The 26,279-nt window shown below is 41.0% G+C and overlaps 1 protein-coding gene across 13 annotated transcripts; it reads right to left on the bottom strand.

The window, feature by feature from the left end:
- On the bottom strand, positions 1-26,146 carry MATR3 (matrin 3). Of its 13 annotated transcripts, none has more exons than XM_030459289.1 (15): positions 25,627-25,844; positions 16,721-17,798; positions 12,582-12,643; positions 12,032-12,073; positions 11,671-11,774; positions 10,602-10,654; positions 10,012-10,137; positions 9,413-9,538; positions 9,052-9,222; positions 7,623-7,754; positions 6,369-6,412; positions 5,521-5,911; positions 3,424-3,817; positions 2,685-2,806; positions 1-1,063 (listed from the first exon to the last, which is right to left on the bottom strand). In XM_030459289.1, the coding sequence occupies exons 2-15, from the start codon at positions 17,609-17,611 to the stop codon at positions 1,013-1,015; spliced, it is 2,709 nt and encodes a 902-aa protein (XP_030315149.1). In that variant the 5' UTR covers positions 17,612-17,798; positions 25,627-25,844; the 3' UTR covers positions 1-1,012. The 13 variants fall into 13 exon arrangements, with proteins under 13 accessions (XP_030315149.1, XP_030315153.1, XP_030315150.1 ...); XM_030459293.1 differs by having other exon boundaries at positions 16,721-16,883; positions 25,627-25,840; XM_030459290.1 differs by lacking the exon at positions 25,627-25,844 and adding an exon at positions 25,194-25,313.
- Between the last annotated feature and the right edge of the window lie 133 nt (positions 26,147-26,279).

The raw sequence follows: 26,279 nt of genomic DNA, 5'->3' as shown, positions 1-26,279 counted from the left end.
TTACTGTTGCCTAGCTTTGTTTATTGGTAAATCACTTTAGTAACCTGAATTCACAAATAAGCAGTAAATAACAAAAACTACAGAGAAACACAGGTTACACATGCAAATTTCTCCACGTATCACATGTGCAGGTACATTAAGAGCACAGTTCTAAAGTTTCTTGACAAACCCAGATTTTAACAAAAATGGTTTTAAAATGCAGGTATGAAAAAGTTACATGTGAAGAATATAAAGATACCTTTTTACATCTCAGGACTCAACTGCTGCTTCTGAATATACTAGAGATGTAGGACAGCTACGAGATTCAAGTAAAAGCAGGAAGAGCTCAAGGAAATAATACTGGTCAGAGGAGAATGGGCAGTTACTTTTCACTAAAAATACACAAAATAGCTGAATAGGAAAGTCTATCAAGAGCTTTGGAAAAAAAAATCACTAAGTTGTATAGCTGACTAATCACTAATTATCCTATTTGCTATATAACAGCAATGACATTAAAAGAAACTGCAATTCAACATTTAAAAATGCAACTTACATTTAAAGACTTCTCAAAGTGAAATGCAAAGACAGCCTTACACTCCAAATTAAATATCTGCTAGGCTCAGACTGAAACATGGAATGTTCTAGATAAAATAAAAATACAGTGTTGGTTTTTATTTTTTATTGAGAATGGAATTGAAAGACAATTTCTGAAGCTTAAAAGTAGTAAATTTCACCTAGATGAAGTTTTCTTCCCATAGATGAGCTTTCCACAAGGGTGCAAAGACTTTTTTTTTTAATAGCTTGAAGTGTCAAAACAAAAACTTCTTGCCATTCTCACACTAGGAACAAATTTCTCATTAACTTAACTGCATGTTTTTTTGCTACAACATTTAACACATGAACAGACCTATAATGCCTACTGTATTTCACTAAAACAAAAAAAGAATACAGTATTTCCATCTACTTGTACTGCTCTTAAAAAAGATTAACATTAAAAACAAAGCCACTGTTTTCCTTACATCCATCCTTCTTTTTAAGCTTCTTTCTTTTGCCTGTAGTCTTCTGCCATTTTATCCAGAATTTTCTGTTAAAAGAAAGCAACCAGATTTTGGACATGTGTAAGAGTTTCTCACAGTTGCAACATCAGCAACAGGAACAGTTTTCAAGCTGGAAAATCCATGAATATTAACTCTAAAGGTCATAGCTAACAGTACTGGCACTTTTCCCTGTACAAGAGGAGCTGCTCTGATGATCATCATGTCCCCAGTCAGAGCTCACCACCAGTAAACACCAAATGGCCACTTCTGCTGCACTCACCCAGCCCTGCCCTGCCCTGCTGCCTTCCCCACAGGCTGCCAAGCCCAGGGAATCACTTGGCACTTTGTCACAGACTCCTGACAGCAGTTTTGCCACTTACCTGGGTCAGAATTGGCCATCTACAGAGCTAGGGAGAAAACATTTTGCCTCCCCTTAAGCTTGAGGAATTTATCACACTGATGACACTTGGTAGCAGCAGCAATTCTTCTATTTATCTATTTTTACTGCTCTCTCAAAGTGAGAGAGACTCTGAGCTAGAGAAGAGCCTTCCCAGTAGGAAATAAAAGCTGCATTTTCCCCCAACTTGGTTCCCCAGTTCTAAAACCACATCTACTTTCAGAGAGTCAAAGCCCACTAGTCAGTTGTGCCACAGGAAAAAGAACAAATCAAATCAAATCACCTTTCATTGCAGTAAATAAATAAGTTAATAAATTGAGAAATTTCCCCCACTTCCCCTCTTACACCAAGTCTCTTTCCAGTCCCATAATCAAAGTACCTCGATGGAGAAAAAAAAAAAAAGACAAAAAAACAAAACAAAAAAGGAAAAAAAAAAGAAAAAAAAAGCTATGGGTGATGGATGAGGTGGGTTTTTCTTACTAAAGATCCTGCATGTCATTGATTTTCTGACCTACTCCTTGATAATGGTGTTGGCTTTGTGACATTTTATTTGTGCCACCTGCCTTTAAGGGCCCTGTATTTGCTGAGGGTTCCCTATTACTGCAAGGGACACAGCAAACATTGAGTCTGAGATGCCACCTTTTTCCTTCCTGTGGAACCCCTGGGGTTTTTTCAGCTCCACACTCGACTGGTATGAAATCAACTTATGTGAACACTGCATTATTAGAACTTCCTTTAGGATCTACAGTATTTAAAAGCAGCTCAGTACACAGATACAGCAGCATTGTGATTGTGCCATGCAATCGTGTGATCCCTAATTCAAATCAGAAATCTGAAAACATGCTCACAAAATCAGAAGTTGCAAAGATGGATTTTTTTTCTTTTTTCTTTAAAAATGTAACATCTTCAGCTTAAGCTCTGCTGACTGGTTAAACTACTCTCAAAGGGACAACTGGGAGGGATTTGGGTCATCTGTATTTACTCTGCACCACTAATTCTAAGCCTATCCCTTACTCCAATCAGAATGTCCTCTTTTAACCAAATTTACACCAAAAAAAATTATGCTGGAATCCATCTTTAAAATGTGTATCCTGGATATTATTTTCATCAGATGAAGCTCAGGAGAGAGAGGTCTAGCTTGAGTTAAAAGTTAGAATAAGCCAATTTGCACTGCCTGAGAGCTTTTTTTTGTCTCCTCAGTGCAGGTCTCATTCAGATCTATTCCCCAGGAAAGAATCAAGCCATTTAAAATGAACAAGTTTTTGCCTTACCTTCAACTTTTGATAATGAGGAAGGCTGCTGCAATGGGTCTTTTTTGCAACATCTTCATTTGTGTAGAACAGGGAACACAATTTGCAATAAAACCCTGTTTTGGGTACCACATAATTCACACCTAGAGAAGTAAACACCACAAAATAAACTAAGAGATCTACTCTACATCATTTCTTTTAATTTCATATGTCATTTCAGCTAAATCTTAAAACCATAATTCACTTTACATTAAAAGCTGCTTTATCTTTAAAAGTCCTTGTTTTAGTTTATTAAAGCCGGGGCCTATTAATGACTAGATATGTGCAGGCTTTTTTTTTTTTTTTTTAATTTAAAAATCAACCTTTCAGATTAAGGGTCCATTTTATTGGTTCCTTCACAAGAACTAACAACGTTCTGTGATCAGCTTCTGACTTCTGAGTACTTAGTATGCATCTGAACTAATATCACTACTGCAATTTGTGCTATTAACTGGACTTGTGTTGTTAAAATTTACCTCTTCCAATTTAATTTCTACCTAAGGAAAGTGTTATGGAGAACTGTATGAAAATAAGGGAAAAAAAAAATAAAGAAAAGAAAATATTAGGGGTCAGGGGAGGAGTGAAGAAGGGGAGAAGAGTGGGAAGCCCTAAAATGAAAAGCTGGGAGGCAATGTGCTGCCAGAAATAAAAGTCAAATGAAATGAGAAATGCTACTGCAATGCACAGACTGGGATCTGAGGAGAAACAGAGACAGCCTTACCAACAGGAACGTTTGGCTGGTATGGCCCAATCCTAAACTCATCTGGAACAAGAGATTTCTCTTGGATGTTCTTTGTTTCCTGTTCATCCTGGGTGTCTGTATTTTCATGGGCACTCTTCTCAGGATCCTGTGCTGCTGTGGGATCAGAAGCTTCAACACTTTCAGCCTTCGGATTATCTTCGGCTTTGGTTCCGTTTTCTAACGTTTCATTCTCCTGCTCTGACTCTTCAATCTTGTCTACCTTGATTTCTGCCAAACTCTCATCATTTTTGCCAGCAGATTTCAGTGCCAAACCCGACTTGCGGAGTTTCTGGTGGTCAGAGTCTTCTTCATCACCAACCTCATCTAGAGTGACAAAACCTTCCATGCTCCGTGGAAAGCCACCCACGTATCGCTGTTGAGAAAATGTTTTCCTCATGTCAGCTTATTCTTACATGTTTCCCCTCAAACTCTCAGGTTTCAGAAAAATCTTCTCCAAATTCCCTGGAAAAATGCTCAAACAATTCCTTCAAGACCTACCTCACCCAAAACGTTACTCAAGCATGCAGAAAAGCCAACAAGAAACACACCCCACCATCCCAGAATTAAGGATTTCAGAATAAAGGTTATTTTTTCACATCACGAGGGGCCACTGTTTTATCCTATCAATGTGGTCTTTAACTTCAGCATTTCGGTGTATTTTTGCTCTGTTCTTAATTCAGAAGTCCTTTTGATACAAGTATTTTAATGCTGATTTTATGTTAAGTGGAAGCAATCTTGTTAGGCACAAGTTTTGTTTCTAATTGAGACAGTCCCATGAGATCCTCAAATTCATCCCTGTGTAACAGGTAAAATCCTACCAGAATACTTCTGTGCCCACTAACAGTATGAAAATTCCTTAGAAAAACAGAGTTAAATTTTTTCCCAAACAGTGGAAATCTTGGAGCTTCTGCATTAAAAGAAAAAAAAAAAATCTCAGAAAGAACCCAAAAGACACCAACCACCAAAGTCTGGAGGTCTCAAAATTCAGCTTCTTGAAAAGAATCTGCATGAATTCTGATTATTTCTTTATGAAACATTCCTGCTGATATGAGGACATCAGTATTCCACAAGCTTATCAGCAAACTGATTAGTACTGAAACAGCATTTTCTTTACATCTGTGCTCCAAGAATGCAGGTTTTAAGGAAACAAGTTTGGGGTTTGAGGCTGTTTATCACATTAGATACCCACACTATGAAGGAGTAACTCTCATCTGCACTGGCAGCACTCATCCCAACACCATCTGACCTAGGTTCCTGACAGAAGGGATTATTAAAATACTAACATTAATAAATACTAATATTGAAGTATTTAAAACCACACACACTTCATTAAGAATAAGGAACATGTCTTACTTTTTTTGCAAAACAACACTGCAAGTCAATAAAGTTACTCAAACTTTGCATGCTACTCCACATGACCAAACAGGATTCAAACAGGAAAAAACAGATGGTAGGAAAAAGAACCATGGGAGTGTGGGATCATCTGGTCAGCATAAGGAAGCTGACAGCAAGCAGCCTATGACTAAAGACACAATAAAACTAATTCTGCAAATTTTTTTCCCCCCTCCAACTGGAAATGGCCTTGGCTAACTGCAAATGGACTTCTGGCTAAGCACAAAGAGCAGAGGGACATCCAATTTTGCCCAAATCTGTAGCAGCTTCAAGTTCCAAATCAATAGTTTTTGGAATGTCATTTTCTGCTCTCTGCTCAAAAGAGTAACTTACTACTGACAGTAGTCTCATGTGGAACTGCTCAGGAGAAACCAGTTCCTTGTAGCTGAGTATTGGCCACAAAAAGGGAGAAAATTAAGACCCCAAAACCCAGGAAGCAATAAAGGTAGAAGGCCACAAGCAAACAGCTCCTGTCAGAACAGAAACAGTGATTTATAACAGAATCTGTTTGCAAGTGGCACCCAGTGGGCTCTTCCATTTTCTCCACAGGAGCTTTAACACCCAGTTCTCCTCAGGTGAGGAGAAACTCTTCGTGCCTGTGTTTCAAAGACCCACAGCAAAAGATGTCTGACAGGCAGCACTATGCTGTGCTTTCCACACTCAGATACCTTGCTGCACGATTACCTTTTTAAGCTTTTTCTTTGCTGCTGGATTGGCCACAACATTCCCCTCAGTTTTCACGGTCACCTCTTCAGCTGTAGCCTTTTTCTCTTCAGTAGCCACATCAGTTAAATTGGCAACATCTGCATCATCTCCTGCTGAGCTGCCACTTTCTAGCAGTGCTGCTGCTTCCTCCTCATCCACTAGCAGCTCATCTTCAGATTCAAGGAGTAAACTTGGCTCATCTTGCTCTGCCTGTTCACCACTTTTAGTGCCCGATGGCTCAGCAGCATCCTCTTGTTTCTCCTCTTTCACTTTCTCTTCTGCATTGCCACTTTCAGGTTTCTGAGCAGCATCTGGTTTGGACTTCTTATCACTTGGAGAATCCTTGCTGTCTGGAGAGTATGTTCTCTTTCTGTAAAGAGCAAAAAATATTTGCTTGCATACCTGGAGAGCCCAGAACTTACTAAAGAAGAGGCAGGTTTTATTTTTCTAGACAAGCCTGAAAAATGATGGGAGTTTGAGTTCAGGAAATGCAAGGTGGAGGGAAACCTTCAAGGACACCATTCTTCAAATATGCAAAAGGCTACTGCAAGGAGCAGTGGTCTTTAGAAGACAGAACTGCTCCTGGATTTAAATTGTAGGAAGACAAGGCTAATTAAGGACTGGGAAAGATTTCCAGAGGAGGCTGTGAAATCTCAGTCATCAGAGGAAGAGGACAGGCAGTCATTAGGAACAGTTCATCTCAGAATACAACAAATTACAATTTTACCCCAGAGCCTGCCTTTTGGGTTTTTTAATAGTTTCTATACTCTGGGAAAGATATTTTCATATTTCTTTTAAATATTATTACTTTGGCAATAGGAAATTACCTAGTTTTATCCTTTTTCAGCAGTTCAACTCCTTTGTTTGGAATCTAAAATAAAAAAGAATTTGTAAGTCACAGTAGATTACTATCTATACAACTGTTGCAGCATTAAATCAGACCAGACAGCACAATCCAGCCAGTCTCTTTCAGATAGGTTAATCCAAAAGTACTCTTTTACCATGCCCATCTAACAACCTGTTAATAAAATCTGTTAAATTAGACAGAACCTTATTAAAATCACAGTAATTATCAGTTACTCAGGACAAAAATGGGAAAGCTTGCTCTAGGAAAATCACAAATTCTTTTCTTTATGATCTGATACATCGTGGTGCAGGCAGCAGCACACATCAGGCTTAAACTTGCCTTTTCTCCTTGTCATTAGTATTGGGCTACATGGAAAGATTCTGAAGACTCAGAACACCTCATTTCTGCTGCTTTTCTACCTAATGTCCCAGTCTGATAAAGTCTTATAACTGCAAGACTATTAGCCTGCTGTTATGTCAAAACCCCCAAAATCATCAGACAGCCCCTCCACCCCTGATACAAACTGCATGTGTAGAAGGGAACTTACATCCTAAGCATTCAGAAAGCTCTCTGATCATGAGGCTAAGCCTGTCTAGGTAGTTCAGGGTAGTGTCCACAACATGAATCAGAAAGCTTCCTGATGCTAAAGAGACAGGGTTTTGGAAGGCATCTGACACAGGAAACATTGTTATAATAAATCATAGTTTTAAAAAGAGTACTAAACATTCTGTCTTTCAAGAGTACACGGTACAGGAGACTCACAGAATGTTAGGAGTTGGAAGGGACTTTGAAAGGTCACCAAGACCAACCCTGTCAGAGCAGAATCAGGTAATGAAGGACAAACCAAGCAGCAGCAGCAGTGAAAAGACAAGAATTCACCACACAAAGCACAGGTACAGAGCTCTGCCACTCAGCCTCATCATTTTCACAGGGAGTGAGATTGCAGAACATTCCAAATGGAGAAGTTCTAATTAAACCTACATCGATGACTCTAAAATCTGAACTCCAGTAATTGCTTGGGTTTTGTTTACCCTGAAATGCAAATTCTTTTAGTTCAAGGCCTCCTAATACCATGCTCATGCTAATTAACTGCATGTAAGCAGCTAGAAAATACTACAGCAAATCCTTCCACTTTCCAAGCAGCAGTAAATAACTTCTCAATAAGCAGTAGCTGTCTTCCAACTCCACTTTATACTTTTAACTACCATCAAAAAAAGCAAAAGACACTACTTGCCCTCAACACCAGTTTCTTGTATTTTTCAGATAAATCCACTTTCACACATCTGCCTTGGAACCAAAGAGCTTTGTTGGCACAGTGCTCAACCATAGCTAAAGCATCTTCTCTGGTCTCCATCTCAATGAAAGCCTGAAAAGATTAAAACACACATTAAAAAACATGTACAAAATACACAACACTCCTGCAAGCAAAGCCATTTCAGTTAATGCACAGCAATTCTAAGTGCTGAATCAAAACGATGAGATTCAGCTATACCCATCCTCTCCAAACTAGCTGTACATGGAAATTTACCCAAGTGCTCTATATACCCCAGCTTTTCAATTCAGCAACATGTCCCACAGAATGTTCTGAAATGAAACAGGCATTTAAATAATCTGACAAAAACCCCACCACCAAACCAACAGGTCACCATGAGTGAAGTATCTTTCCAAACACAAAGCATCTGGACAATGAAATCAATTTATTTGGTGCTTAAATACATGGGAATGTCAGGATAGCCAAGAAATTACCCCAGTATTTTATTTTTCAAGAGAAGCCTGAAACAAAGGCAGCAGCTGCTGGCCTGGAAGTGCTGCTTTGTGAGGTGTCTCTCCAAGAAACAAACCCATAACACACTCAGTTTGCTGAACAAGTTTTTAAAAAAAGAAAACCCACAACAAACCCAACACCTCAAAGCTAGAGTGTCACTAGTAGATAGAAGCAAGCTGTTTCTGCCTTCAACTTAGACAGCAAAGGATTTCATTTTTTCAGTGAAAGAAGGTCAGGGAGGACTTTAGGAGTCACATAATAGATTCTAGTAATTCCTCACTACCCAAAGGTGGCATTGTGGGATTCATACACTCATCTCATTGAAAAAGCACTGGCATTTCCTATTTAAAAGAACAACAAACCAGGACAGCAAAGCTTACAAAAATACTAGAACCAAATACTTACAACTCCTGTGTATTTACAGCAATCATGTACATGCACACCCAATGCATTTTACTTTATACATGCAATGCACTCTCTTCACATAATTTTGTCAGACACCCACTCCTTTGGTTTAGTTTTAAAACAGGAAAAATAAAGGGCAAATGAGAGAAATATGTAATGGTGGATTATTTATTAATGCTTCATAGGTAATGCTTTTTCAGCCTTAAAAAAAACCTTTGAACTCCTAGAAATCTGCATAACAACAAAAAAGCAATCCTCACTCCTAAATATATCTTCTTCACAGCTGAGGCCTTTTATTTTTATAGCAGCTCACATTACAGTAGCACTTGGCAGTCAGCTGGCTACAAAACACCCCCTCCATGGTCCTCTCATCATTTCCATAACTGTGCTAGAGCAGAAAGTCTGCACATGCAGCAATTAAAGGCTCATTTCTTCCCAGCCCAAGCCCTTGCTTTCAAATCTTCACACATGCTATGTCCCCATGGTGGGTTACCTGGCTTTTCATTCTCATGAGTATGTAGTTCTTTATTTTTCCATAGGGCTCAGCCAGCTTGAGCACTGCGTTGTCAGAGTAGCCTGAATGAGGTAAATTGCTGAGGTGAATCACACGGCCAAGTTCTGGTTTGGGGGGCTCAGTTTTCTGGTCAGGTTTACCCTCAGGTTTCTAAAATGAAGAGGGGAAATAAGGTTTTAAGAGTACATACTACACAAAACACAGATGAGTGACTGTCCCTTGATGAAGCTGACACAGCTGGGAAGTACATAAATCAGTAACTGCAATGCAACAGCCTCTTAACACTCACTGCCCCAGGATAAAGGAAGGCAACATTAATAAAAAAGCAGAAGTGTTTTACCTTTATTCTTTTGTATTTCTGGGACAAGTGGACTCTCACTGGTTTACCAAATACCAGAGCAGGTGTTGTTGAATAGTATTCCACTGCAGCCTGGGCATCTTCAGTGGTGGACATTTCAATAAATGCCTGTCACAGAGAATATAAAACAAATCAAGCACTCCTCCTTTCAGAAATGGTATTTTTGTTTAGAACTACAAGCTGTTTCATGCTTTGGTTTGTTTACATTCCACCTAGATTTGGAATCAAAACGTTCAACTGCCTCCTGGTTTTTCCCTTCTTTGCTCTTGGCTTTTCCCACACTTCAGAATCTGACACTGTACAATACAAACTAGGACTGATTAAATTTTCAGTGAATATTAAAACAAGAACAGAAATTGCAAGCACAAGGTATTTTTGAGGAAGCTAAACAACTAACAGTGATTTTTTTAAACAATATTTAAGGTTAAACACAGTACTACAGCATTTTCACACGTGACCCTGGTGACACAGACATCTTTTTGGTGGCTGATTAGGTGCTTTTACAAAAATTAGGCTCAGACAGAAAGCACAGAAAAGACATGGAGCAGTGCCAGCAGCAGCACTGGAGGCCCTAATCTTACCTCATTGATTTTGTTGAGAATCAGGTGATTTGTAATTATTCCAAATGGTTCAACAAGCTGAAGCAGCTGGTATCTCAAGTTCTTTCCCCTCTGGAAATCCATGATGTGAACAACTCTGCTTGTTTCCTGTGGAAGACAAAGCATACAAGGACAAGATGAAACGAAAACCCCTGTGTACCATGTGTGGGGCTTTTTTTAATATTTAAATCTTCAGTATTAAGCAAAACTAGATGCATAAAGAAAAGGCACAACCTCCAGGGATTTTTAGAGGAGGATGCCTGCCATGCTCAAGTTGCCTGTCTGCATGTTCACCTCCTACAGCTTCAGCCTAAGATTGTTTATACAGCCTGTGTTTTGAAACAAATTGTTGCAGACTCACAGTTTTGAAACAGATGTTTTGTAAAGTACTTGGCACAACGAAATCCCAACCTTAATTCCAAAGTTTCAGTATTTCCACATAAATGCAACTTAAAACCTCACTTTTAAAGACAATCCATCCATTATAAGAAAACCCAAAAAGTACTGGAAGCAAACAAAGAGCATGTAACAAAACTGTGGAGTGCTTAAAAAACCAAGTTTTTAATACTAACCACTCTGCCCTTCTGCATGTGTCTGGGTCCTTGCATATTTCCATTTCCAGCTCCTTTAAGAAATTCAAACAACAAGCAAATTTAGTTCAGCCTGTAGAACTGGTATTAACATGTCTCTTCACAAGCTCTTAAGAGATATGTCACTTGTAATACTTAACCAGAATGACAAAGTTTTAAAAACTAATCCTCTCACTACAGTCTGAAAAGCCTGTTGATTTGTTTGCTTTGGCTCTTGGAAATTAGAGAGCATGTTGCATTCTCTTGATTGTAGAAACAGCAGAGAATAAGTAAACATTTCTTGTTTGAGAGCAAGATTTGCAAAGCAGAATGTCTCTGTACACACAAGATGTGAGATCTAAGATACATTTTTTACAACTGAGGTTTTAGGTTTAGAAAAAGACTCCTGGTGTTGGTTCTAAAAACTTCATTCCTATCATAATACCTCTTGTACTAGGAAACACCTTTCAGTTTCTTTCCAAGTCAAATTTGAGATGCTTTGAAAAATTAAAAGTATTATTTTAGTGATATTAAGTGTCAATGCAGCCATCATTTAAGGATTACTCTGTCAGGATACCTAGGTAACTTAACTGGTTCTGCTTTTTAGCCACTTGAACTATTCAGAAGGTAGTAATCAGGCATGAACCTGACTCCTAGCCTGCCTTCCTGTGAAGAAGCAGCTTCCCTGATCCATCCTCCCATTCTCAGTTGCTTGCCAATTTCCTCTGAACTGAGAAGGGGAAAAAAACTTGTGTGCATTCTTGCAAATTTCACAGAAAACCCCATCAATCTGTAGCTAAGTGGAAAACAAAGCAAAACACTTCTAGGCAGGGAAAAAAAGGAAACCAAACCATGGAAAAAACCCAGCTATAATGCAGCTGGTGGGTATGTGACTGTGGGATCTAAGTATCAGTCTTCAGCCAGGAGGGACTCAGGTATTTTAGTTACACTGCTCAGAAAACTTTTTTCTTTCGTTGATCCAAAGCACTGGTAAAAAAACTAGAACAAGGGGAAAAAGAAAAAAAAAAAAAAGGTCTTAAGTCCTGTAAAAATGAGTGCCTGTTAATGTTACCTCTTGGCCCAACAGGAGGTCCTCCAAGGTGAAATGGAGGTGGTGGTGGTCCCAGAATTCCTGGAGCAGGGTTTGTGGACTGCTGCAACATAAAGGGATCACCCCTAGAAAGAGGGGGGGAAAAAAAATTAATTTTAAACCAAAAACCTGTGAAGTTTTCATTCTCAAAAAACCTCAAACTCGTTTCTGCAGAGCACTCAAAGTAAAGTTAACTTCATGTAAGTCTAGTGCTGCTCTTCAGCTAGTATGCAACAGAGGGAATCATCCATTTGAAGAAGAGAGTGTTGCATCACAAACTATTACAAATGTCCCCTGCTTCATACAAAAAACTAATAATACTCTAAAATTTATTACTACTTACATTCCGTGCCCTGAATCACTATCAGGATTCCATTCTGGGTATCTTAAAAGAAACAAAAAAAGGGTAAGAAAACCAATCTCCTCTCTCTATACAATAATTTTCATACAAGCAGTGCTACCATTAGCTGGTAAGGCAGATAAAGGCACGGTAACACTGCCCACTACAGGAGCCAGGAGCAGGATCTACTGACAGACTGTGCTGTTCTTGGTGAAAAACTTCCTCCACCAGAGTTACATGCCTGCCAAGCTGTAATGCAGTTTGCACAGTTTGTTTTACAAACAAAATTTACAAGCTGGAATAAGGGACCAGTAAAAAAATTAGAGCAGATTCTCAACTGTTAAGATCCAACTCTGAATATACAGATCAGTAGGATTCCAGTTATGAACAGAAACCCCTTTTATGATCCTGAAGATGCTTTTAAGTTCCCTGTTCTCATGCCCTACAAGGCACTGCATGTTTTCTAAACCTGCTTTGTGCAACACCATTGACCCTTATTAAGCAGAACATGCCCTCATGCCACAAGAATGTTTACTGTACTTCAAATTCATACATTTCAAGCAGCAGCTGACAGCGTCGGCTGTGAGTCGCTCCATTGATATGATGGTTCCACTCCTGCAGTAAAGTAAATAATTAAAAATTAACAGCCACACTGAGCAAGCCATTCTGAACAAAATCATGTTGTAGAGCCCAGTTCCTACTCTTCTAAACTGAGGTATTGAAGGTACACACAGAGATTATGAAATGTCTTTCTGTATTGCTTGAAGGAACAATGAAACTGCACCTACCTCTCAACTCCTACCCTGGGTGCAAGGTGTCTGATGAGGAATCTGCAACCTATGGGCTTGATCCCAGCTCAGAGGTGCAAAACTCACCAGGGAGTAGCTGCTACCACACACCTGTGCATCATCACAACTGCAACTTTTAGAGCTGGATGCTTAGAGATTGATTCCTTTTTTTTCCTGCAGAAATTTTACCATTTCCTCCACTCTCTCTGCTTCATTCCTCAGATCAAATTTTAGAGGTTAATGTAAACCAACCACTCGAGTTTTTAGAACCATAAAGAAGGCAAGAAATTGCTAGGAAGTCAGAAAGGAAAGACTAAAGAAATAAAAGTGCATAGCTAGGACAAGTTACAAGTATTCAGGTGACATAAAAATGTGACTATCTTTAGGGAATAATAGAGGAAAAAAAAAAGATCTAACCCAAGATGGTACAAAGGAGGAATAATGGAATTAAACTTAACTAGCCAGTAAAATTCCTTCTGGTTCTGGCTTCAGCATTAGAAAGGAATGTAGGTTTTCAACTCTTTCTCTGCAGATCATTTTGGTTACAAAGGGAGTTATTTACTTCAAGTGGCCAGGAGGCACAGGGTCTCCCCCTTTATCAAAGTACAGAGTGTCTGATCTCCATATTCTTACAACATTATTTTTTTCCTAATACTTTGATTTTTCCTGATTTTTAATTTCTGCCACACTGTAATTATCCTTCTGCATACAATGAGACGCTCCCAAGGCTTACTGTGGTGCTTCCAGATGCTAAAAGCCTACCCTGCATTTCCCACAAAGGAGAAAAACATGGATTTAAAGTCCCCCATAAAGTACTGTCATTAAACTACAACATTACTCCATGACACTCAGAATATAACATGGAGCAAGATGAAACCTTCATTCATTTTATCATGGTAAATGCACAAGATGCAGGCTCTGCACCTATAAATTAATAAATATGCTGGCAATTAGGATTCAAAACACACACCAAAAACCCCAACCAAACCTTGCTATGAATCAGTAATACCAACTGGCTTCAGCTTACAACTTGCCAGCAAGTTTTAGTACTGTCCTACAGAAAACAGTTCTTTAAACACTAAAAATCCCTCTAAATCAGACTCTAACAAGGAGTCTGATTCAGCTAGACACACCATGCTTTGAAGTTGTCTTAACATGCAATTTAAAATTATTATAAACTGAAATAGAAACTTTGGAAGATCTAACTCTCATTATTCTTAAAATGCTTTTAAAGTTGGCAGAAAAGGGAGCTCTGACATCTAATTTCAGATTATTTTCCCCCCAGGGAAAGTTTTCAGAACAATGATTCATCTTAACTTTTTATCACATACAATTCTTAACCTCCACTTCCCTTTCCTCTGCCTCTACCCAGACTGAAAGGTTGTTCCTCTGAGGTTTCAGGGTACTAGATATTTACAGCCACTAATTAACACGAATGCCCAAAACTAAGCTGGAGAAAATCTGAGTTTCTTAAACCTCAGACTCCCTCTTGCTGCAACTGAAGCAAGCAAGAGGACACACTGTTCTTCAGAAAATTAGGCCAGACTTGAGCACCTAATTTTAGAAAGCCCTCTATTAGGGACATGGACATGTTTTTCCTTTGAGACATATCAGTATTTTATGTATTTAACATCCAAATTAATCTGCTCAGGTTGCATCAGCCTTTTTTTATGGCAGGGGAAACAACCCCTCCACATCGAGCACCTCATTCCTTGATAAAGGGGATTAGGATTGACAAAATGCCTAAAAAAACCTGGAGCACAATTTGCTTCACAATTAGACAGAAAACAAACTGGGTTTTTCAATATATGTACATCAAATTAAAGAAGCAATTAGGAAAGCAGAGGATGAGTCTGGCAGCTGAAGTTATACTAAAGGTGTTTAGCCCCTTGCTTGGGCATTGTTCGACCACACACTTGTGAAAAATATTCTACAATACTGTTATTTGGAGGTGGAGAAAGAGTTTGATACTCCAGTAATAAATTTATTGTCCCAGCTAAGAAAAGCATTCCCTTTCTGCTTTCCACAGATTTTTGGTTCAGATTGAATTATTTTAACAGTTAAGTTCTACTTGATTACATTTTGTGAGGAACATAGAATAAGAAACTCTGTACCTGTTAGGTATGCAAAGCAGAGGAAAAAAGGAGAGAAAGAGAAATTCTTGTGGCAACATGATTTCTGAAATTAGAAACAGAGCCCAAACTTGGGTCATAAGAAACAGATGATCCAATCTCAAATATTTTATGGAGTACCAGCAGTTTGAGCCAAAGTATATTCCTAAAATAAAAGACTTTTTTTAACATGTTACAGAAGAACTTAGCCACTTAAGCTATGCTGTCAAAAGAATTTGGTATTTCTCATACCTGGAAAGGTATTTCATGCTGGATATCCTTTCAACAGATCTTCATACCAAAGCAAACTAAGAACCATGAGGCTGTTAAAATAAAGAGCTAAAAAGACCCCTACTTACAGGATTACTGGTTGCCATCCTCAAGGGCCTCAGAAGCTTATGCTTTCAATCTAACCAAGTGAAGTCCTTTTACAGAACTGAGCATGACACCTGAACTGTTAACACTTAAAAGCTTTTATGAAAATGCATGGCAAACACAGGAGACAAGAACCCCGGATTACTGTGGTTATTTTATATAAAAGGTAATTAAGGTAACACAAGTTCATCAACTGTTAGATCAGCTGGAGTCGTACAGCACGTGCTCTAAAACTGGTTTGATCCTTTCCTTGCAGGGACAGAGTAATTCCCGTGTCTCCCAAAGACTAGATGTACAGAAGCAGCACTTTTGGAAAGGCAACTGTAAAGAAATGGTTAGTAACAGCAATTCCACAGTGTATCAATTTCACAGTAACAGCATGTATTATATTTTCAATTTAAGGCCTTCAAGCTAATTAGCCACTAATTGTGACAAGAGGGGCACCGTATTAGCCAATTCAATTGCCTAATCTCCTGGAAATCAGCAAGATGAGTGAAACTGGAAAAGCTGCAAGTGAGAAGGCTCTGAAAATCATGTCTGAACAAAGAGGCCCCAGTGAGTAACCCTGCTGCCTCTGCAGAGAGCTGAACTCTCAGGAATACAGGAAGAGGGAAGTCTCCACATCACCAAATGCACCCCAAGATCCACTCTACTTGTGAGCCAAGAACACTGCTAGGAACACAGAGCAGGAGGCTGCAGCTGCAGACTGAGTGCTCCGAGAGTCTACAGGGACAGATGCTACATGTGACAATAAAAAGTGAGTCTCAAGTGTCTAAGGAAGTCGTGAAAAAGGAGAAAAACGACGACAAATTTCAGCCATAGTATGAGATAGTGTTAAAGTGAAATTAAAAAGGCAAGAATGAGCTAATCTAAAACGTGGGTTTTTTACTTTTGCAAATAAGTTCCAGGGCTCTACATTAACTCTTTCCCTTTGGAGAGGGAAAAAGCAGAACTGTGCAAGAATGCAGCTTAACTACATATAATAAATCAGCAACCAAGACAGATGTGGAGGAGAGCTGAAACTAGCTTCCTGAACAGCACAGCAGATACACTGCAAAACCCCCCCCCCAAACCAACAAAAAATAAAAAAGCCCACCCCAAAACTGCTTGAATGCCAGATGTTTGTGGTTAAGAGACCATGTAGATGTAAAATATAAATAAGATATCCCAGTAGATGATAGCTGTTTGACTTGAAGTTAAGCAATCTGGGCAAACAAAATACATTAATGTAAAGCCCTGGTTCACAGTGTTTGGTTAACAATTACCTTGTAAATAAACCAAGTGCCTTTTTCACCTCAAACCAAATTTCAGATCATTTCAAAAGCAACCAGGCTACAGAAATAATTAAAAGAAATAGGTAAAAACAGAACAGATACTACAACGTAAAGGAAAATAGAAGTATCTGGTGCATAACTCACCTTATTAGAATGAACTGGCATATCACATATAGAGCACAGATGGGGATAACCCTTCGGTAAGAATCCATGGAAGTCTTCAATATTGCTATTTGGAGGAGCACCTCTTTTTTTCTCAAAGAGAGATCTCTCGGGACCAGGACCACGACCCATTCTGTCATACTCACTGTCAAATTTATGATAGTTATGCGAAGTCTCACCATAAAAAGATTCATCCCTACACCTTTCTCCATCTCTTAATCTGTCATCTTCATAATCCATTCTGTCATAATAACCAGATTCTTGAGAACGACTTCCATGGTCATAGTCAACCACTGGGTTGAGACTAGGACCACGATCATCAAAGCTATCTCTTCTAAAATGCCTTTTTTCTTCCCAATCATCCCTAGGTACTCTGTACGGTGGCTCCCGTGTGGATGATCTGCCATCTCTACCATAACCTTCTTCAGCTCTCCTCCTTTTAAGTTGTAGAAGGATCTGAGGCAAGTTTTCAGGAGTGATCTTGTCCTCGGGATAGCGACTCAGTTCATCTAAGTCTCTAGAAGACAGACCAAAGCTGGCCAAAATGTTAGTGGCCTGGTCTGCATCTCCACGGTGCTGAGAAGACAAAGGGAGTGGACCTCTACTTCCAATGTTAAATATAGACTGCAAATTATGGGAAGAGGTACTACCAGAAGACAGTGCACTATGAGATCCTTGTTGGTTCAATGAAGAACTCATTCCAAGATTCATTAAGCTAGCAAGGCGTGCAGTACCCTGGTTCATCCTTCCAAGAGATGCTGGCATATTTAAAGACTGGGTAGCAGCAGCAAGAAGGCCTATTCCTGCAGAGAGGTCACGCCCATGACCTTGTGAATCCCTACTCAGAGATGACTGCTGGAATGACTTGGACATTGTAGGACTATAGCTCGTCTACTTTATGGATCAAAAAAAAAATTGTATCTTTTTTGTTTTATAAGATGGCTGAGAAGAGAGCTCACACTAGAAAGCTAGGCAAAGTTCACTTCAAAAATGGTAACGCCAAGAAAGAGGATCAATAATGACTGCAGATCTTCTTCAAGCTGAGAAACACCAGACAATTCTGTAGAAAAACAAGCAGTTTTAGTCATAAATCCCTTTACACAGATGCAGTTTTAAACTTATGCATCATGTTGATCTAAAAACATTCAAGATCTCAATCTTACAAGGCTTTCATTACATCACTTAACAGATTCAAGAAGTACCCAGAACCTACATATATCATTTCAGATAAAATACAGCAGTGTTTCCTATACATGCTACTCTTCTTCTACAAAAAGCTACTTTCATACTGAAGACAAAGTGAATTTCAGAAGCTTGGGATGTCTGAAAGCATCTAAGGTTTACTTGCACATAAGCCTTGATCTCTGGTTCATTACTCTACAGTGTCTATGAGAAGACCACAAACAACTTAAGCCCATAGAATCCAAGATGATTTTGGCATATAATACATTTTTGAAAACGAAACCTATACCACCAGAGCAGGACGAAAGGAAGTTAAAAAGTAACTGAAGTTGGGGCAAAAAGTTTCTGCTGTGTAAGATCTAGTAAATAAGACCAAATGTAACATGCAATCTTTATACAGTAAAATTTAAATTACCGATGTGAAGACAGATGTGAACAAGAAACACAAGTTTTACATTTTGCAGGAAGTAAACAAGACCTCTTACTCAAATTGCAGTTATACTGATAATAGCACTTTGGAAGCAATCCTTGACTGTTACATTGCAGCTGGGACACCAGCCTGTGCTCACAGACCTCAAGCTAACCAAGGTCAGGCTTAGTACTGGGATGGGAGACCCAAGGAAAACCCAGCTCCTGCAGAAAGAGGCACCAGGTGAGTCAGGAGATGGCACCATGCCCCTGCCAGCCCTCTCCAGGGGTCTTACCAGCAAACTGCTGCTGCCTTGGCTCAGCTCTGACACTTTGACACCATGACCACACGTGGGAGTTAAAAATTCTGAAACAGTACTCAGAAGAGATTGACATCTGTCCCACATCCCACAAAAATCCCAACAGATTTGGTTCAGCTGCTTACTCCAGGTTTTAACTCAGCAGTGTATCAATATCTACAGTATATTTTCTAGTGCAATGGATCAATTTCATTTTTTAGTGCAGAGAATTGACTGCCATACTTCTCTCCATGTATTCTTTCAGCCTCAGGATAAATAGACAAAACTTAATTCAAGACAGGTAAAAGCATTCCACCAGGAATATGGTGTTCTTGGGTCCCTGAAGCAGTAAAGCCCTCTCCAGTCTCTGCAGAGCATTTCTGCTTTCCAGCAATGCCACTCAGAGGTACATAAAACATGCAGTCACTTGAAAAAGGAACAGGCACAAATTGCATAGCTCCAGATGAAATCAGCTACTAAGAGAACAGGTATGTTTGGGGAGGAATGGAAAGGGCAAAATGAAAGCAAGGATTTTTTCCTTGAAGAGATCAGTTCTGCAGAAAGCATTTTTCTCTTGTACTGGAAACAGAAGAAAAAAGGTCAAGGTTACAAACACATCTCTACCCCAACTGCCTACTCAATCCAGGACAGACCTGCTTTAACAGCACAGAAGGATTTTTTTCTACTTCAAGTTGAGATGCACCGAAGTCTTTGTTCTCAACATCAACCTGTTACAAAATTATGCATTTATGTAGAAAAATAATGGATTTTGTGAGAGATTAAAAAAGCACATGACCAACACCATCAAGAAGTAACTTCTTCATATTTTGTTACCTATTTTCTGATCAGTACATCTAAATTCCTATTTCAGACATCCTTGTAAGGACCACAATATGGTGGAGTCACATCAAGCTTAATTGTGCAATATTTGGTTAAGAATAAGAGACTGAGAAACTTGTGGATGAAAATCACTCTAAAAGGGGCTGAGGAAGAAGACAGGAAAGCACTGCAGAAAGCTCCAGGGGAAAACAGTAAAACAAGAACACAGGGAGAGCAGATGAGGCAAGTTCCAAGTGAGATATCCAGGACAAGCTGACCACACTACAGACCACCTGGATAGAGAGCATTAAGAACTATACTGTAAAAATCAAGTTTTGAGTTCAAACATGAGAGAAATGCTAATATTCATTTGGGTACCATGTTTTTATCTTGCATACATCCTCCAATCTTCGAAGTACTTTATAACAATTTTTAAAGTTTACAGTCCTTACTCCTTCCATTTTTACAATACTGACTTCCTTCTAGCTCATTCACACATTTACAGAACAATTTTAAACTGAATTTACTAGATTCTTCATAGAATTATATCCCCGAGTGCTTTACAAACCCCAACCACGGTTCAGCAGTCAACCATGTGGTTGGGAGAGGCCCAGTGTGTCCTACCATTAATCAAAGAACCTGCATTATTCAAGTTTTAATTAAATCAGGAAAGTTCTCTTCAAAAACACCCTCTCTCTTGAACAGATGCTCACTAATCCTTCTTGTCACAATTCCCAATTGGTAGTTCATTGTCAGCTGCTCTGGAGAGATTAGCAGAGAACAAACCCCATCCCATCCCAGCCTGGCAGGGACCTGGGGTACAGAGAACCTGACTACAAAGACAGGTGTCTGCAGAGCCTCACCAAGCTGCTGCTGAGAACACCCAGAGAAGCAGCAAAGGGAAAGCAGGAGAGATAGAGGGAGAAAAACAAGACAAAGAAACAGAGAGGGGCAATTATGACAAAGCATGAGGTGGGACAGCAACACATTCGTGTGATGAAGACTGAACATAATGCTGGGAGTGGTGTGACAGCCAGTGAAGTGCTCTAAGCTTCATGAGGTGTTTAAGTGGAGATCTTAAAAAACCTGAAGCTTCTGAGCTGTCCTCCAAAAACCACTATCACATCACCATCACCTTGCAGTTGCTGCTGCACTCTACTCCTCACCATCCACATTCCTTATCAGATGAAGACACCAACAAACACAGAGGTGGGGGAAGAGCTCTAAAATGATACCAAAGAACATTTAACTTCCACGTGGTCAGGTTTCTATCAGATCTGTGATTCCAAGATGACATTTCTTGTACTGAGCACTTCTGCAAGATTTCCCATCAGCAGCTGATGCAGCCAGGTTCCCAGGGCCCAGTGCCAGCCCAGGAGCAGTGTGCCATCCACTGAGTCACAGCAACAAGATGAGTGACTGAACAAAGCTGTCTAAAGAGCCAGACGTGATTTAGCTGAGTTGAAAAGTGCTCTGCTAATTGTTCCTCCTGTAACTTCAGCTATACTGGGAACAGAGAGGGTTTAGATAAACATTTTTAAGATCTGTGGGCATAAATTTGGCTGTATTAAGATTGGAAAATAAACAGTATTAAGCAATCTTGAAATAAGTTGAAAGTTAAAATGTTACTAGATTTCCAGACAACTGCAGACAATGGAGAAACACTTTACATCTACTAGTTTCACAAGTGTTTTCTGTAAAGGCAGACAACAAACGTAAGAAATTTGAATCCTACAGAATACTAATCCTACCAAATAAAGGCCAGAATGAGGCTGATTTTCAAACACTATAGAAGGGCTTTCTTTTTGTGCAAAAGTGATTATCAACTCTTCCCGATAAAACTTCTGGAACTCTTGCTTCACATAGATATCACTTTTGTTCCTTAGCTTTATTAGAATTATGGGCCTTAATTACCAGTGCTGAACACAATCACCTTAGATGACCATCTTTTATGGAACACCAGTAGGCTGAAAATAATTTGGCTCTCAACACCTTCCATTTTTTTTTAACCTGTGTTAATATTAATCTTGTTCTTAGAATAACTCATCTTTTACCCCTTCATCTATCACTATTTATAGAGAAGTCTGAAAAATGAATGGCTAGTTTCACTTTCTAGTCAGTTTCACTTTCACTCCAAAACACATTAAATTCAATCAAATAATCTCAGTTATGGTAAAACCATAAAATGATCTGCAAGCTGAAAAACACCCTCAGTCTGTAACAAACCAGGACTTTTGAAAACAAGCACACCCCTGGGAAAAGAAAAAAAAGTCTAAGAAAGTTTCACACCCACAATCCCAGTTTTTTGGATAAAAATCCACAAGTGTTTTTCTCCCCCACCTCCTGCCTTACATGTTACTCTCAGCACAGCCAATCCACAGCAGCAATCCATCCTGATATGGAAGAATTTGTTCTCCAGTGCATCATGGCCAAAAAAAAAAAGGTTACCAACAGATCTGCAAGTTCAGGTGCCTAATTTAAACAGAACTCCCCACATTACCCTAGGAAATAATGGTAGTAAAAGAACTGGTAAGGAAATCAGAAGCAGATGGTACCAAGCTGCTGAATGACCGAGTGCACTGGATTGGAAGTGGATTACTTTAACTCGGCCACCACAGAAAAAGCCTTTCCAAAGGCTAAGAAGAAACTATCCAGCAACTCTAGACAGAGAAAATACAGATTATCCCCCATTTCAGGTCCCAGTATTCAGAGAGGTTATTTAATACTGCTTTTTCACATGCCAGAAAACAATTCATCTCGTTCAACTGATCTTCAAAGGCCATGACCTCAACATTCTCAGCAGCACCTGGCACACTGGATGCAGGCACTTCTGAGCACAGATTAGACAATCTGTTTCAGGCCCTGCAGAACAACTGGGAGGTTTTTTATTTCAGGATTATGCTCAGCTTCATCTGAGTGATTTGCTTGATCAGAAAAAACAATAATCTGAGATCTGAAAGTCGCTATAACAGAAGATTGCTTCAGAAAAGAAAGTATTACAAATAAAAACAATTTATTTGTTAAACAGGGAATTTAAACTACTGGTGTATCAATTAACAAAGAACTGATTTCAACACCTGAATGCAGAACACTGTAGAAGTAAGGTGCTGACTTCCCATTTCTGCTCATCATATAACAACTTCAAGCATCCCTCTTTTTCTCAAGAAATGCAGGGGGGAGAAAAGAGCATTTATTTTACAGAAAAAACAGGAGCCCAAAAAAGTTCCAAGGGACAGTACAGAAAGAGCAGGGGAGGCAAAACCCATTTATTTTTAGAAAGGGGAAATAGGAACAGCCATGAACATACAGAGTGACTGCCCCCATGTGCACCCACTGCTCCATAACCACTCCTTCCTACTACTATGTGTAAGTCTGCTCTTTGTCACCACCTCCAGAGCTCCAACTCTACAAATTGAATGCACACAGGTTCTGCCACCCAGGAAGCCATTAAAACATGGTTCAACAGAAGGGGTCTGCCAACAAGAGTCACTGCAGAACGACACAAGATCTTAGCCTGGAAGCTCTGGTAATACCAACCACATGTTCCTCCACTTGGCAAAGAGAGGAGACAACCACTGCTCATTCCTACCAGTTCTGGAGATGAATAGCCTGGTAAGCACCAAAACTTTGACAAAAATCACAGCAAATACCTTAACTATTTTTTAAAAAGGTGATACATCAAGGGATCCAAAGGCAGACCAAATCCAAGAGTTAATTAGTGTAACAGAGAACCAATTTTACCTTTTCTTTAAAAAACAACAACAAAAAAACCCTTGAAAAACAAACCACAAAACAGAACACTTCTGTATCCTGACCTGCAAGTGATTAAAAAGCCTTCTGACTAATCAGTGAATGCAAACCTGCCTTCAGGCATTTCCACAGCTAGGATAAAAATCACATTCCTCCCCAGCTGAAATCTTGCATGAGGTTGTTCAGAAAGATTCTAGCTGCAGCAAAGAATCCAGGGACTGCTGGCCTGGTTTATACCTCAAAATAAACCCCCTCTAGTTTGAGTTGTGACTACAAAGTATGGTTACTTCAACAGTTGCAAACTAAACGAGTTCAGAAATACTGTGAGGTGTTTGGTTTTGTTACCAAGACTTGTTGACTTAAGAGCACTGAGGAAGAATGCAGAGAGGCTGCAAAAATACACTCAAAGTGATAAGTACACTGAATGGAAATTATATCTTTGCAGCTTTGCTTACAACAGCTTCTCCCCCGGATCTGCTGAGCTACCCAGAACATTCTCAAGTATTAATTACAAAACAACTTTGCATCCACCAAAGCCCTCAGCAGAGAGGGCTACAAGCCACTGAGAAGGGCACTAAACAGCATTTACTTCTGTATTTCCCACCAAATCAGAGCAATTTTATTGAAGTGCAGTCCTGAATAAGTGACAAACAATCATACTTCAGTTGTGTGCACTGCAATTTAGTTTTGAGTCTCAAAGACTTGACTCTCCTTCCCTCCTCATTTGGTTTTTAGTTTTACCTTGAGGAACATGAATATTCACGTTTTAAGGATGCATTTGGGAACTTCTCCTGGTGACATTTTCATTAAATACGTAACACCTACATGTGTGCAAAAAAGCAGAAAGTGTCCAATACACAGTAACCACACCTTGCAAACCTCACCAGAATCATCAGAAGCAACCAGAATTCTTTAGTTTGTTGCTCAGATTTCCTCCTTACCAAGAGCATGTTACAGAAGCACAGATATTGGGTTACAACTGAGCCAACGTAGTACAAGTGCCAGTATCCTCACTTCAATGTAAAGGTTAATTCAGTAATTAATTATTTCACATGTTTTTAATATAATTCAGGCAGAAGTTCACTAATTTCTTAGTAATACACAAAAAATGTGTAACATATGTTTCCAAATTTTGGAAAACCATTTAATAAAATACTAATTTTTATATATTAAAAGTTTTCTGTTTATCAAGATGCTTCAAAATTCAGGAAGATTAAACCACTGGATCAACAGATTCTTAAAGAATTACCAGAAAACACTCCCATTTCCTCTTCTGGGGCACAAAAACTACAGACTCCTTCAAGAGGCTAACAGCTTCAACAGGAGTTGCTCCCTAGGTCTCTTACTTTAGGAAGCCAGGACCACCTACTCCACCTGTAGTTCAAAACACCTGAAGAACATAAAGCTGAGTAAAAAGAACAGACTATTCAGTTACTTAAAACAGGATCAGACACTTTTTTCTTCCCCCACAGGTTTGCTTTATGGAAAGGAAAAAAGTCACACACAAGAGAGATTTTTCAGCTTTCTCTTTAAGAGCATAAATAGTTCCTTAATCAGAACAAAGCAGTTCTTCGGGTTCCCAGGAAGTTCTGGTTTTTTTTTTTTTTAGCCTGTGCTTATTTTCAGCTGAGGTGAGCTTTCTGTCCCATTACTTTGCCTCAGGAACACAAAATACTTATATGAAAACATCGAATGTTATTAAACCACCACAGGAGGGTGACATGTAACGACGGCCTAAATTCTGTGAAAGTGAAACTGAGCAGAAAGAGGAGTCAAACGAATGCTTCCACTGCCGGTGTTCCTAAAGCTCAATTCGTTGGTTTTTAAAGGGCAGGTAAGCATCAAACCCAGCAGTTCTGGAGAGCACCGACCACGCTGATCAGATTCCGACTGGAGGTTACGGGGCAGGGGGAGATAAGATGCCGACTCCGACGTTCGATTCCAGCCGAGGGAGCAGCGTGGCTTTAGCCAGGGTCACCCCTAAGAACAGGACTTACGTGCCGGAACATCGACCCGAGCCCCTTTCCCTCTCCTCACGGAGCGCCGGGCAGTGCCGGCGGGGGATGGAGCTGGCCCGTCCCGCAGCGCAGCCCCGCCGGACCCGGCCCTTCGCGGCCCGCGGCCGTGGCGCAGCACGGGAGAGCCGCGGGGCTTTGTTCGGGCCGGCCGGGCCGCAGTACCGCCAGGCAGCGGGCGGGGGCGCCCAAAGCGGGCCCGGGGAGCCGGGGCTGGGGTGATGGGGGGGGGGGGGCAGCCGGCGGGGCCACCGCAGCGGCAGCACCGATGGGCACCGCCGGGCCCGCCCCCCGCTGTGGCCGCTCCACGGGACACCCCGCTCCTCCCTCCCCTCCCCTTCCCCTCACGAAGCGGCCGCCGCCGGCAGCTCCTAACATGGCGGCGGGCCGGGGGCGGCCGCAGCGCCGCTCCTACCTGCGGGCCGGCGGGAAGGGAGCGCGGCGTCGCCTCCCGTTCGCTGTGGCAGCAGCGGCGGGAGAGGGGAGGGACGGCGGGAGCGCGGGGGAGGAAGGAAGGAAGGAAGGGAGGGAGGGAAGGGAGGATGCAGAGCGGCAGGAGGGAAGCGGCTGCCGGAGCCCCGCGCACCTCTCGCTGCGCTCGCGAGAGCTCCCCCGCCCGCCCGCTCACGTGCCCGGCGCCCGCCCCGCCCCGCTCCGCGCCGTTGGCCTCCGCTCCGCTCCCCTCCGCGCTGCTGCTGGGCGCGCCCGCCCGCCGTGTGTGGCTGTGTCCGGGGAGGGAAGGACGGAGGGAGAGGGGGGGAGGAGGAGGAGGAGGAGGAGGAAGAAGAAAAAGGAAAGGAGGAGGAGGTGGCACCGCCGGGACGGGTCTCGCGAGAAGTAGGAGCCACTTACCCCGCTCTCGCGAGATCCCGGCCGCACCGCACGGCGCCCGCCCGCCGCCCACCGCCTCATTGTCCGCGCGCTCCCGCGGGGGCGGATGGGAAGGCGCGCGGGGCGGGGCTCGGCTCCGCCCCCGTTGGCTCCGCCCCCTTTGGGTCCGCCCCCTCCCCGGGGCTGAGCGGCGGCGCGGGAGGGGCAAAGCCGGGGGTCGCGGGTTCGCGGCTGCTG

Source organism: Calypte anna, chromosome 13 (assembly GCF_003957555.1).
Source record: "Calypte anna isolate BGI_N300 chromosome 13, bCalAnn1_v1.p, whole genome shotgun sequence".
Classification (NCBI taxonomy): domain Eukaryota; kingdom Metazoa; phylum Chordata; class Aves; order Apodiformes; family Trochilidae; genus Calypte; species Calypte anna.
Note: the sequence above shows the minus strand (reverse complement) of the source record. Positions and strands in the feature narration are given on the sequence as shown.

Bases quoted from the DNA above. Each gene is read 5' to 3' on its own strand.
- MATR3 (XM_030459289.1), bottom strand. From the start codon at position 17,611: ATGTCCAAGTCATTCCAGCAGTCATCTCTGAGTAGGGATTCACAAGGT. The intron at 12,074-12,581 runs GTATGAATTTGA...GTTTCTTTTAAG, and splicing joins TGTCAGCTGCTGCTTGAAAT to ATACCCAGAATGGAATCCTG. The intron at 10,138-10,601 runs GTTAGTATTAAA...TGTCTTCCACAG, and splicing joins ACATGCAGAAGGGCAGAGTG to GAAACAAGCAGAGTTGTTCA.